Genomic DNA, 13,198 nt, shown 5'->3' on the forward strand with positions numbered 1-13,198 from the left:
GTACTGAAACAAAATAGATACAATGTACATTTGGAGGAAAAATGCCCATATGCATGATTAGACTAATAATTTTCTTTTATAAATAACAAATAAAGGCTACCATTTGTCATGTAAAATTTAGTATACAGCAGATTAAAAAAAACCCACCAAAAACTCAAACAACAAATGTCCAGTTCCTCTGAACTATAAAACAGGTTACTCATTGGTGCATGATTAGATTAATAAAAATAAATTTTCTAATAACATAAAAAGAAAGACCACAATTTGACACTGATATTTTGCAGTGGCGATGCAACTTTCACTTTATCGATGGTACTTCTATACTACAGTGACGTTCCAAATGTTTGTTATTTAAAGCTCATTATTCGATGTTAGTATTTTTCAGCTTTTGTGACATTTTTGCATTTTTGTTTACGTTAAAAACCATTTTCGACTTTTGTAGAATTATAGGTAATCCAATAGTATGTCTACATATATTCCTTTAGTACGGAAGCTTATTAGTGCCACCAAACGCAATAGAATAGCTCCAGATAATTTAGGCGACTTAGCCGTCCGTGCACATTTCTTTAAAACTTTTGGCTCGACTCTATACTGAGCCTTTGGTCGCAAGTCACAACCCTTGCAATATACCGTTGTCTACTGGTTGTCTACTGGTTTGCCGCGCATCAAGTATCTAAAAATCAGTCTAAAACACTTGTCAGAATACTAGTAATATGTCTGCATGAATACACGTCTTGTAATCGTGAAGTCTGCAAGTTTTAATTTCTGAACGTCTGAAGATCGCGACATAACCGATTTGCGGTTCGCATAAATTTAATTTTGCATAACCGACACGCGAACAGAACGACGGTTCGCGTGAAATATTGTGCCCTGTTATACATACTCACATGCATATTGCACAATGATTAAGAATAAGGTTTCTAGTAGACTAAGTGTAGTTTGAATTTGTGTTCATGTAAATATAGGTGACTTCTGTAAAGGGCCTTTCACAATTATTCAGGGATTCATGCAGTGCAGATTTTTAAAAATAGAGAAAATTTCAATAAATATATCCTTTGCAAAATCAAAATTTTTTTGACTGGGGCAGGGAAAGTTGGGTAGTCAGAAGTACCCTGCTCTGTGATTCACACAAGCACTGAATCCTGCTAACTTACCATCCTAGTGTATATGGTCTTTATGATAACACAAAGTTTTTATGGTAGCATAAAGTTTTCTGTGTGCTTGTCCCATAATGTTCTATATAAATAACTATTGTTATTAGGTGACGTTGGTTGTTATATTTCAGAATGAGCCGTATTGACATTAAGAACTACTTGGAGAAGTGATGTTGGTTGTTATATTTCAGAATGGTTGTTATATTTCAGAATGAACCATATTGACATTAAGAACTACTTGGAGAAGTGACGTCGCTTGTTATATTTCAGAATGAACCGTATTGACATTAAGAACTACTTGGAGAAGTGACGTCGCTTGTTATATTTCAGAATGAACCGTATTGACATTAAGAACTACTTGGAGAAGTGACGTCGCTTGTTATATTTCAGAATGAGCCGTATTGACATTAAGAACTACTTGGAGAAGTGATGTTGGTTGTTATATTTCAGAATGGTTGTTATATTTCAGAATGAACCGTATTGACATTAAGAACTACTTGGAGAAGTGACGTCGCTTGTTATATTTCAGAATGACTTGTATTGACATTAAGAACTACTTGGAGAAGTGACGTCGCTTGTTATATTTCAGAATGAACCGTATTGACATTAAGAACTACTTGGAGAAGTGACATCGCTTGTTATATTTCAGAATGAACCGTATTGACATTAAGAACTACTTGGAGAAGTGACGTCGCTTGTTATATTTCAGAATGACTTGTATTGACATTAAGAACTACTTGGAGAAGTGACATCGCTTGTTATATTTCAGAATGAACCGTATTGACATTAAGAACTACTTGGAGAAGTGACGTCGCTTGTTATATTTCAGAATGACTTGTATTGACATTAAGAACTACTTGGAGAAATGACATTGGTTGTTATATTTCAGAATGAGCCGTATTGACATTAAGAACTACTTGGAGAAGATCTACCAGGTACCCGTGCTGTCAGTGAGAACCGACGTACACAGGGGTAGGTAAACACTGACATACACATGGGGTGAGTAAACACCGACATACACAGGGGTGAGTAAACACCGACATACACAGGGGTGAGTAAACACAGACATACACAGGGGTGAGTAAACTCAGATTTACACGGGTGAGTAATTTCAGACATACACATTAAGAACTACTTGGAGAAGATCTACCAGGTACCCGTGCTGTCAGTGAGAACCGATGTACACAGGGGTAGGTAAACACTGACATACACATGGGGTGAGTAAACACCGAACTACACAGGGATGAGTAAACTCCGACATACACATGATTGAGTAAACACTGACATACACAGGGATGAGTAAACTGACATACACAGGAGTGAGTAAACACTGACATACACAGACGATAAGTCTAACCACCACGCCACAGTGTTGGACTAGTCCACATATCTTCAGGGTGTGTACACTGAGACTTGCAACCCCACAATAACGATCTTAGACTGTTGTCTTCATTTGCTCCACTACTTGTAACTGAGGGCAAGAAGTTGAACGTCTCCAGTCCCAGCCCGCAGCTTCATCCTTTGTATGTCTTTGTGCTCCTGTGATCCGTACTGACCGCATACTGTGAGGGCAAACATCCGTGATGGACGTCATGGATCTGAAACCTCCACACACGACCGCTCTCCTTGTGATCTGTCCACCAGACCAGGCATGGGTGCATTAGCCACTGTCATTAGTTACCGTATGGTGGCTTTTAATCTTGTCACCAACTATCAATTGCTGTTGGTTCTTTCAGGCATGTGTGTGTGTGTGTGTACACATGTGTATGTCTATGTGGATGCCAGACCCAGACACGACAGTGTTTTGTGTGATGGGTTCACCATCAGTAATTGAATGCAGATAAAACTAGTTTCAAGTTTGGTTTAGTGGCTAAGCTATCTGCTCTAGAGGGGTGGGATATATCCCAGTGGTAAAGCGCTCACTTAATATGTGGTTGGTCTAGGATCGATCCCCGTCAGTGGGCTCATTGGGCTATCATTCCAGCCAGTGCACCACAACTGGTAGATCAAAGACCATATGGTATGTGATATCCTGTCTGTGGGATGGTGTATATAGAAGATCCCTTGCTACAAAAGGGAAAATGTAACGGGTTTCCTTTCTAAGACTATACATGTGTATGTTAAAATTACCAAATGTTTAAAACAAAGTTTTAACATACTCTAGACTGCTGGTAGGTGCTGGGTTCGCATCCCAGTACAACTCCCGGGGTTGGGCCTGATGGGAGTTTTACCACTATACCACAAAGACTGGTGATCTTAAAGACTGATGGAGTTACTACTATTACACTAAGACTGGTGAAATCACAGACTGGAATACTGCATTGATTTATATTTACCCAGATACAACACATAACATGTTATTGTTAGACTCTTAGAGTGAAGCATGTTTCTATAGACACCCGTGTAAACTAAGTATGTAAGTCAGTTCCTTTGTGATCTTCATACAGAGACGGTGATGATAAACCCGGCCGTGTAATTAATATGAGAAATGAGTTTCTCTGTTTCATCAGCTGTCTGACAACTCTCCGTGAAATGTGATCCACTGTTTCCACAAGACACAGGTGTCTGTCTTAATGATTACAGTGTTAATCGTGCTAATCAGTCAGCAACTAGCTGTATGATCAACATTAAAATAATAATAAAAATAAGCTAAAATATAATTATAAAACAAAACTGATGTAAATGTTTATATTTTTTCAATTACATTATTTTTATATCGAAAAAAAAGACACTGAAAAGAAGGAAAAAAGTTATAATTAAAAAATCGTAAATTAAATCAAGCTATTTATATATGAATGTGGCCAACTTCGATACAGTCACTTATTACACATAACATATTGACAAAAATTGTCATCCAGCTTATTGTTTCTAAACTTCTATCATTTTTATTTTTTTTAAAGTGAATGGAAAATTCCTTTTTTTGTTTTTGGTTGGTTTTGTTTGTTTGTAATTTTGTTTTGTTTTGTGGCCTGCACTGATACATTTCATTTTGTTCTCTACACATGCATGCACATGTGAGAGTGGCTGCTAGAGACAGGTGTCTGTTTAATACAGTAACACGCTAAGTTTCACTGGGTTAAAGATTTGAGGGAATGTTCAAATGGCTGCATGTTCTATACAGCTGGCTGCTTAATACAGGTCAGTATGTATGGACGTGTGTCTTACAGCACTTCATGTCTATGTGTGGGATGGGTCAGTAGTAAAGTGGCTGCTTACAGGAGGTGTGTGCTCACTGGAGGTGGGTGCTCACTGGAGGTGGGTGCTCACTTGAAGTGGCTGCTCACTTGAAGTGGCTGCTTACAGGAGGTGTGTGCTCACTGGAGGTGGGTGCTAACTTGAAGTGGCTGCTTACAGGAGGTGTGTGCTCACTGGAGGTGTGTGCTCACTGGAGGTGGCCACCTAACCAGGTTTCGTGTATGTCCCGGAATGTTATTATGTTGATTGGACTGTTACACGACGATCCCGACCGGTGTTGTAATCTGCACAGTGATCAGGCAATAACTAATAACAGTCGTTTACCGCAGCACCACTGTAATCATCGTCGGAGGTGATTAGTGGCGAAACTCGGCCAGTCTCCAGTAAGCTCGGAGTACAGAGGGATTTGTCCACCTCATTGGGTCGGCACTGGAACTAAGTGTATAACTAAGTGTATTATCCTCGTTTATTGGGTAAATACTCCCAGCAAAGTGGACCACGTTTGTGTTTGTAATTGACACATATCCTGTAATCACATAATTGACAGAGTTAATATTTTACAACACTAAATGTCTTTGTGTTAAGAATCTTTTTTTTTAAATATTTGGATGAATTTACAAATTAACAAAAGGTATTTTTATCTCTTAGTCACGTCTAACTTCATGCATTTTTAATAATGAATGATATAAAGACAGGTGTTCAGTGAGAATCACACAAGTCCTGACAGTTTGTATTTTATCAGTGGTTTAGACTGTCACACACCTAAATACACATATACATGTAGGTGTGATGATCACTTTACCCGAACTCAGTCTATAATTCAAACTACAATGTTTTGTCTGTATCGGTGCTTCATGACACGTGTTTATTAAAGGTTATGGAATGTGCTGTTCTGTCTGTGAAATGTGTATACTATATATAAAAGATCACTTGCTGCTGATCAATAAGAGTAACCTATGTGGCAGCAGTTGGTTTCTTCTCTTGCTCAAGTTTGATGTTTAGGAAAAGTTAGACACCTATAGGTAGACATTTGGCTAAGCATACCTAGGTGTAATGATAATAGTATCAGAGAATATCTGGATGTCAGGTCTAGCTAATTGTAGCACTGTAAACATCACAGCTTTTTCATACTTAAAAAAATAAAAAATGTCTTACATTGAAAAGATGAAAGGTAATAGAGACAAACTTATGGACAGACCGATAGAATTACTATTAAATTAGTGGTTCAGCTAGGTGACAAATAAACAAAACATTTGTCAAATAGGTGTTACTATCACCACCATTGCCATCCATATATGATTTTCTTGCAGAAGGGGAGTCTTCTTTTAATTACATGCATTGTATATGTCCGTGTTTGAACGTCATTTTATAACATAAAAACTATTTTTGTGTTTTGTAACAGGGAAGGAAATTAAACATCCTATCCGAGACCACGTGGTTGCCCTTGACGATGATGTTAAATATGCGTATGTACAACTGGTAAGTTTGCCTCATTCACAGAATCACACTGATTGATTTTCTCATCTTGATAGTTCACATTATATCTAGAAATGAGGCTGTTGTCAAAGTGCAATGGTTGACAAACACTGATAAAGATTCATTATGTATGAATTTGTCAGTATTACAAAACAAAATAATTTGTTTAAGTTACATAGAAAAATGAATGTTCCATGGCAAAATAAATGCCACAGAAACTTGAAAACCAAAGCAATCTCATCGACATTAGTCATAAGCTAGGGTTGTTATATTGTCTAAACTTGAAACCACCACAGCAATCTCATCGACATTAGTAATCAGAGTTGAGTTATATTGTCTAAACTTGAAACCACCACAGCAATCTCATCGACATTAGTCATCAGAGTTGAGTTATATTGTCTAAACTTGAAAACACCACAGCAATCTTATCGACATTAGTCATCAGGGTTGAGTTATAGTGTTTGAACACTGTTTCATCAAACCAATTTTTTTAAAAGCCAACAAAAAGAAGAAGAAAAACAAAAATCACAAAAACAAAACCCATACACACAAAAAAAAACCCTCCCCCAACTCCTCCCCCAAAAAAAACCCCACCTACCACTTGAAATTAGAATACAACAGTTTGCCTACCTGAAAATTGTTAACAAGTGACTTTCTGCATTTCATGTGTAAGCTTTGTTACCATGCCTACACAGCAGACTGTTGTATGATTATTCTGTATGACATTTTGTTAGGGTATTTTGTTAGGGTTTATCTAGCTGAAGACGTTCTGCTGTTTGGTCTCTTTCCGAGGGAAATCTGATCCATATTCATTGCTCATTATCTCACCATCCTGCTAACAGTCTGATTTACTACAATCATTCAACAGATAAATGCTTCAGAAGTGGACAGAGTATAACTTAAACCAGTAGCTAGGGTACACAGGAAGTTATAATCACTGGAGATAGAAAAGTGTTTAAACCAGTAGCTAGTGTACACGTGAAGTTATAATCACTGGAGATAGAAAAGTTTTTAAACCAGTAGCTAGAGTACACGTGAAGTTATAATCACTGGAGATAGAAAGCAGTTTTTAAACCAGCAGCTAGAGTACACGTGAAGTTATAATCACTGGAGATAGAAAGCAGTTTTTAAACCAGCAGCTAGGGTACACGTGAAGTTATAATCACTGGAGATAGAAAGCAGTTTTTAAACCAGTAGCTAGGGTACACGTGAAGTTATAATCACTGGAGATGGAAAGCAGTTTTTAAACCAGTAGCTAGGGTACACCTGAAGTTATAATCACTGGAGATGGAAAGCAGTTTTTAAACCAGTAGCTAGAGTACACGTGAAGTTATAATCACTGGAGATGGAAAGCAGTTTTTAAACCAGCAGCTAGAGTACACGTGAAGTTATAATCACTGGAGATGGAAAGCAGTTTTTAAACCAGCAGCTAGAGTACACGTGAAGTTATAATCACTGGAGATAGAAAGCAGTTTTTAAACCAGCAGCTAGGGTACACGTGAAGTTATAATCACTGGAGATAGTACACGTGAAGTTATAATCACTGGAGATAGAAAGCAGTTTTTAAACCAGCAGCTAGGGTACACGTGAAGTTATAATTACTGGAGATAGAAAGCAGTTTTTAACACATGAAGTTATAATCACTGGAGATAGAAAGCAGTTTTTAAACCAGCAGCTAGTGTACACATGAAGTTATAATCATTGGAAATAGAAAACAGTTTTTTCTCAAACTGACATCATTTTGTAAAAACAGTTTTTAAATGTCCTGAGGACTGGATGTCATTGTCAGGGTCTAACTTCATTCAAAATACAATAGATGATCATTGTCAGGGTCTAACTTCATTCAAAATACAATAGATGATCATTGTCAGGGTCTAACTTCATTCAAAATACAATAGATGATCATTTTTCTTGTTGGTATATTCTGTATGATCCTAAGTGGACCTGTGTATTAACATGATCCTGGTACTACTATGAACTAAAGCCCCAGTCATTAACATGTTCTTATCAGCAACATTTAAGCTGCTTGTTACAGCAAAAGGAAAGAAAACAAAAAGCATTTATAAACATCAGTTACATGTAGATGTTTTAATATTATTTTAAGGCTGTGGTATGTGCTATCCTGTCTATGAGTTGGTGCATATAAAAGATCCCTTGCTACTAACAGTACAATGTAGCATGTTTTCTCTCTAAGACTGTGTGTCAGAAATCAACAAATGTTTGACATCCATTAGCAGATGATTTATAAATCAATGTGCTCTAGTGGTGTCATCATACAAAACAAACTTTATTTCAGGGAGACGGCTGCACGTTTGAATTCCCCGACATATTCAAGGACAAGAAGAAAGCGTCTGAAAAGGAGCTGGCTGAATTCAAACAGGTGAAACTGAGAGAGCAAACGACGGAACAAACTCACTGGTCGAAACTGAGTCTACCGCCGTGGTTCAGATAACATGACAGGTCTTCCTCTCAAACAATGTCTTATCACGTGACAGATGTGTAAAGTGTGTAGATGTGTAGATGTGTGTGATTATTCGTGTTTATGTCGGATCATCACAGTGCTGTGACATCAGTGATACAGGAAACATTTGAATTCAGATTATCTTGTAGTGGCAGTTTAGTAAAGTAAATAACCAAGAATAAGAAAATTCCGTTGAAGATCAGTTTTGCCAACAGCTGTTGTGGCAGCACCGCAGATTGCCATTGTGAATTTCAGCAACTGTTTGCCCAGTGATGCTGGGTTCAGGAGGCAGGGGATGAAACATCAGTTTGCAAGTCTGTTTAGAAATCGGAGTCATATCTGGCCTTAAATAACTGGTGTGCGGGGGGAGATGGGGCAGTAAAAAGCTAATTAAAGTTGAGTAATGTAGGTCTTCTCCATCTAGAGCAACAGGACATTCAAATCTAGAGAAAAAGGACATTGAAACTGATCATTTTACATTTTAGGGGAGGGGCAACTGCTCCAACGACACTAGGGGTGACTATTGCGGTGAGTTTTACAATTGCAATAGTATTGCGGTTAGTTAAAATACTATTGTAATTGCTTGACAACAGTAATATGAATAGATATTTCGCAAACTATTTACCTTAGTTTTCCAATGTGTGTCTGTGTGAGTATGCATGCGTATATACGTATGTCTGTGTTTGTATGTATGTCTGTGTTTGTACTTAGTTATTTATAAAAATGTCACTTGGTAGTGAAATCATGTGTTGGTCGTAGAACATATTTCACTATGCATACTATCGAAACTATCGATAGTTGAGCAAACAATTGCGATAGTGATAGTGCATCGATAGTTAATGCACTGACTATCGCAACATATCGATTGTTCGATGTATTGTTATACCACTATCAGACACCTGCTAGATGTGGCCCTTAAATTGATGCTTATTTTAAAATACCACCATTCACAGTATGATGCATTGACAAATATCCCCTGATTGTTACGTCTTGTTTCTCACCAGTGGGTTAGCTGGCTGTGACTGTGTATGTATGTGATTAACAGTCCATGTGTTTGTAATAAAAAGATTATCACTGAGAATCGTGTTTGTTACTTTTATTATTGCCGAGATGCATTCATGTTATTTTATGTGGGTGGTCGATGTAGTTTAGTGTTAGCATGTTCGTCGGAGGTGCAACTGATCATAGAATCGTGGACCCAGTGGTTTTTATAATGTTCCACAACCGATACATCAAAATGCATTGGAGTATGCGGTCGAGTTTTGGGGAAATACATATAAAACATCCTCTGCTGCTATACAACAGGAGTAGCCTGTAAATGCTGTGGGTTTCTTCCTTCTCTTAATTCCCTCACTCTCTTAATTTGTATTTCACCAGCAACTGCTGCTTGCAAGATTTCATCCACCTATAAACAGATGGTTTTACACATATGGGTATCTGTTAATCGCAGACACTAGCTGGTCTGTCTGCTTTTAATAATTTCATTTTAAAACAATTACTGGGATATAAATAGGATATTAAACTAGCTACCATCTTTTCAACAAATATTTATGGCTTTTTAAAATAGTTCATTCGACACTGGACATAAACTTGATAAGAAATGGATATGTTTAATACCCTATATATCAACGGATTTAAAATATTACTGATATACCCATTAGAGCTGCAAGGAATACACCAAGTGGTGAATACGATACGTATCACAAATATGAGGTTTTGATTACGAATAAATATTCACGAATACCACTATTTACAGTGAATCTACCAATACTGTACTATTGACTTTCTGAATGAAGCAAGCCACCAGTGAACAAAAGTCAAAAATAGCATTTAAATAGTAGGATGTGTTTAACATTAAACTTTGGAAAAGTTAAAAAATTAACAAGACAAAAAAACACTGCTTAAAATACTTCTGTTTGTACTTACAGCTTATAAACTGTGATCTTTCTAAATTTATATAATAATAATAATAATAAAGATATTTTTTTAATAACACAAATATATTCGGTTCTTTGGTTAACGAATACGTATCGTGGATAGTCTATATTCGGTGCCGAATACATGAGTGAATCGCTGCAACTCTAATACCCATACAATATATAATTATAAAACAAAACAACAAACTTTATTTTCATTTTATTTGAAAAACACTGTTCACTTAGCACAGTTTATTTGAAACCTTGGCACATCATTACGATTATAGTCCGCGACATTCATATGCATGAGTCTATATGATACAGTATCAAACACCTTATACAAGTAGGTAACATCTACGGCTAGTTTCAGAACCAAACACAAGGCAGCACAATATAATTAACAAAACTCTTTTGTCACTAGATTTGATTTACAGACTTCATTTAGTAAAGTTATAGTAATTCCATAATACAATTTATGTGCCATTTATAAAATACAATCTTTGAGGGTGACCTTCAACCCTCAATGAGGTACGGTGATGATGTTACGCAAGATGAGTCCCTTGTACAAAAATGGACGACTGTAAAGCAACCAATGAAATCGTAATGTTTGTCTTGTCACAACCTGCTATTGTCGTACAAGACACTCTTATTGTGTAGCACCACCTAATACATGTAGCTGCAGGAAGTCCCAAATTATTGGCAAGGCCTATTTCGACTCCACTATATTTTTGTTCTTAATTAGATGCTTTTTGCTGCATTCTGGGGCCGACTAATACAATATTTGACTGATGAAATACTGTTTAAATTAGCCACAATTGAACGATTTTTAAAGAAATGCTCAACTTATCTGAAAATTCAATAATTTCCAGTATGACCTCGGAAACATTGATCATAAAGGTAGGACCTGCAACAAGAATGGCTTGGAAATGTAGACCATAAAGGTAGGACCTACAATACCTGTATGAATGGCTTGGAAATGCTGCTCTTGATGAACTAACAAAATATTGTAAGAAAAGAATATAAATTTAACAAAACAATTACTATAAACAATGGGAAAATACATGCATATACATTTCATGTTGTTTTTGGCTAAGCTCGAGTTGTGAACTTTATGTGCACATATTATTTTTATTGCAGATACTAAGAGTTATTTATGGACCTGACAATATAAAAATAAAACAACACACTAATACAGAAGTTAAACGAAGTGTGCATTCATTCAACAAAAACTAAATCATTAACAAACTTATTTGAAAAAAATAAAATATTGCTTGTGACAAAATATCATGATGAAAATATAAGACAAAGCAAAAGAAAAAAACAAGTGTGTCAAAAAAGCCAACCATACAAATGTCTGCTAAGAAAACATTATATTATTCAAGATAAATTAAATATCAAAATTAAACGACTCGCCCCCAAAAACCCATGATATATTTCACAAACAATACTTTTAGTCCACCATATAAAATGTACTGGTTTCCTGTAAACTTTATTTTTTTAAAAACGGGAAGGAAAAATGCAAAATATGGTTGAAGAGACAGCTAGGTGTGGGTTTTTTAAATTGCTAGAGTTAAAACAATATTTTATTTAGATTAGCTTACACGAAAGTCACACATCTCTGAGCACTCCTATTTAATTATTATATCAATGAACTATAAAATAAAACTCTTTGTCATGGACTTTTCTAACTGAAAATAGCCAACAAATCTATTATTAAGGATGACCTCGCATCGAAGTACATTCACAACTTAATTTAATAAAATCTGGAAAAAGTGACCGGTATTCATAGAATGAATGAATGTTTAACAACACCCCAGCATGGAAAATACATTGGCTATTGGCTGTCAAACTATGGTAAATGGGTATTCACAGAAAACTCAAATAGGATGGTCACACATTACAATTTTGCACATTCCAGACCAAAATATATTACAATTGTTTTTCAATACAACATGTTTTTTCCTTCCCTTTGTTAGATGTGAATAATAAACTGCTTAATTACATCTGATTCAGTATTCAACCGTGCACTGGGGTCCACTTTATCAGAGTACAAACACGGAAGAATAGCGAGATGAACGTTAAGAGTTACTGTCTAGTGCATACTGTCAAACTGTCATAATGTGCTTTACAGCATCGGAAATTATATGGTTTTCCATTGTTAAATGATTGCTTATTTAAAACAACAATTTTAAATCACACATTATATAATGACATATAAAACAAACGGCAGTATACAACAGCAATACAGTTTTAACAAAAATCCATAAAACATCGAAAACCATCTAAAACAACCAGGTAGATATATCACCAAATTATGCTACCATGCAACAAGAAGTTCTGTTTTAAAATACATCTCCCAAGCACACTTAATACTGATATAATATTACATAAAGTTGTTTTACCCAAATGAAAGACTTAGTTTGTCTGGAAAGAACCAGTTGCTTTGTGAATAAACAATATCTGGTCTTGTGTGTAGAAAAACATTGTCTTAACCCATGTCTTCACAACTGTACTTATTGCAGTGAGTTCTGTTTGGTGCTAGTTTTCATTTAGTTAACTAGTCTGGGAGTGGCACACCTCTGTGGCAGTGCAAGTGGGATGGAATCTCCAGTAAAGGATCTTACCGGAAGCGACAATCCTCTGTGGCAGTGCAAGTGGGATGCAATCTCCAGGAAAGGATCTTATCGGAAGCGACAATCCTCTGTGGCAGTGCAAGTGGGATGGAATCTCTAGTATAGGATCTTATTGGGAGTGGTTGTCCTATAGACGAGGCACTAGATAGAAATTTGTGCAATCATTCACTATTTTGCCAAATGCCCATTCGTTGTGAAGAGATACCGTCTTGATCACGCATTATGGTTTTATTGTTCAGATCAGAATGAGTCGACTTAAATGTGTTTTAGCATGGGGCCAATTGAGATATACTGACTAGTTTAACTCTAGGTATGTTCACTTCAATGGTTTATAGAATGGGGCCACTAACTAGTATAATTCTT

General features: G+C 36.3%; 1 protein-coding gene across 2 annotated transcripts in view; it reads left to right on the top strand.

The window, feature by feature from the left end:
* The window catches only part of LOC121372433 (39S ribosomal protein L23, mitochondrial-like), a 33,986-nt gene extending 24,619 nt beyond the window's left edge, over window positions 1–9,367 (top strand). The window contains exons 3-6 of one of the 2 annotated variants that reach the window (XM_041498736.1): window positions 2,044–2,089; window positions 2,308–2,344; window positions 5,752–5,828; window positions 8,122–9,367. In XM_041498736.1, coding sequence (XP_041354670.1) covers window positions 2,044–2,089; window positions 2,308–2,344; window positions 5,752–5,828; window positions 8,122–8,277 — 316 coding nt within the window. In that variant the 3' untranslated portion in view covers window positions 8,278–9,367. Of the gene's footprint in view, window positions 1–2,043; window positions 2,127–2,307; window positions 2,345–5,751; window positions 5,829–8,121 lie in introns of both variants that reach the window. The other variant, XM_041498735.1, reaches the window with a different exon arrangement.
* Window positions 9,368–13,198: the final 3,831 nt, after the last annotated feature.

Source organism: Gigantopelta aegis, chromosome 4 (assembly GCF_016097555.1).
Source record: "Gigantopelta aegis isolate Gae_Host chromosome 4, Gae_host_genome, whole genome shotgun sequence".
NCBI classification, from domain to species: domain Eukaryota; kingdom Metazoa; phylum Mollusca; class Gastropoda; order Neomphalida; family Peltospiridae; genus Gigantopelta; species Gigantopelta aegis.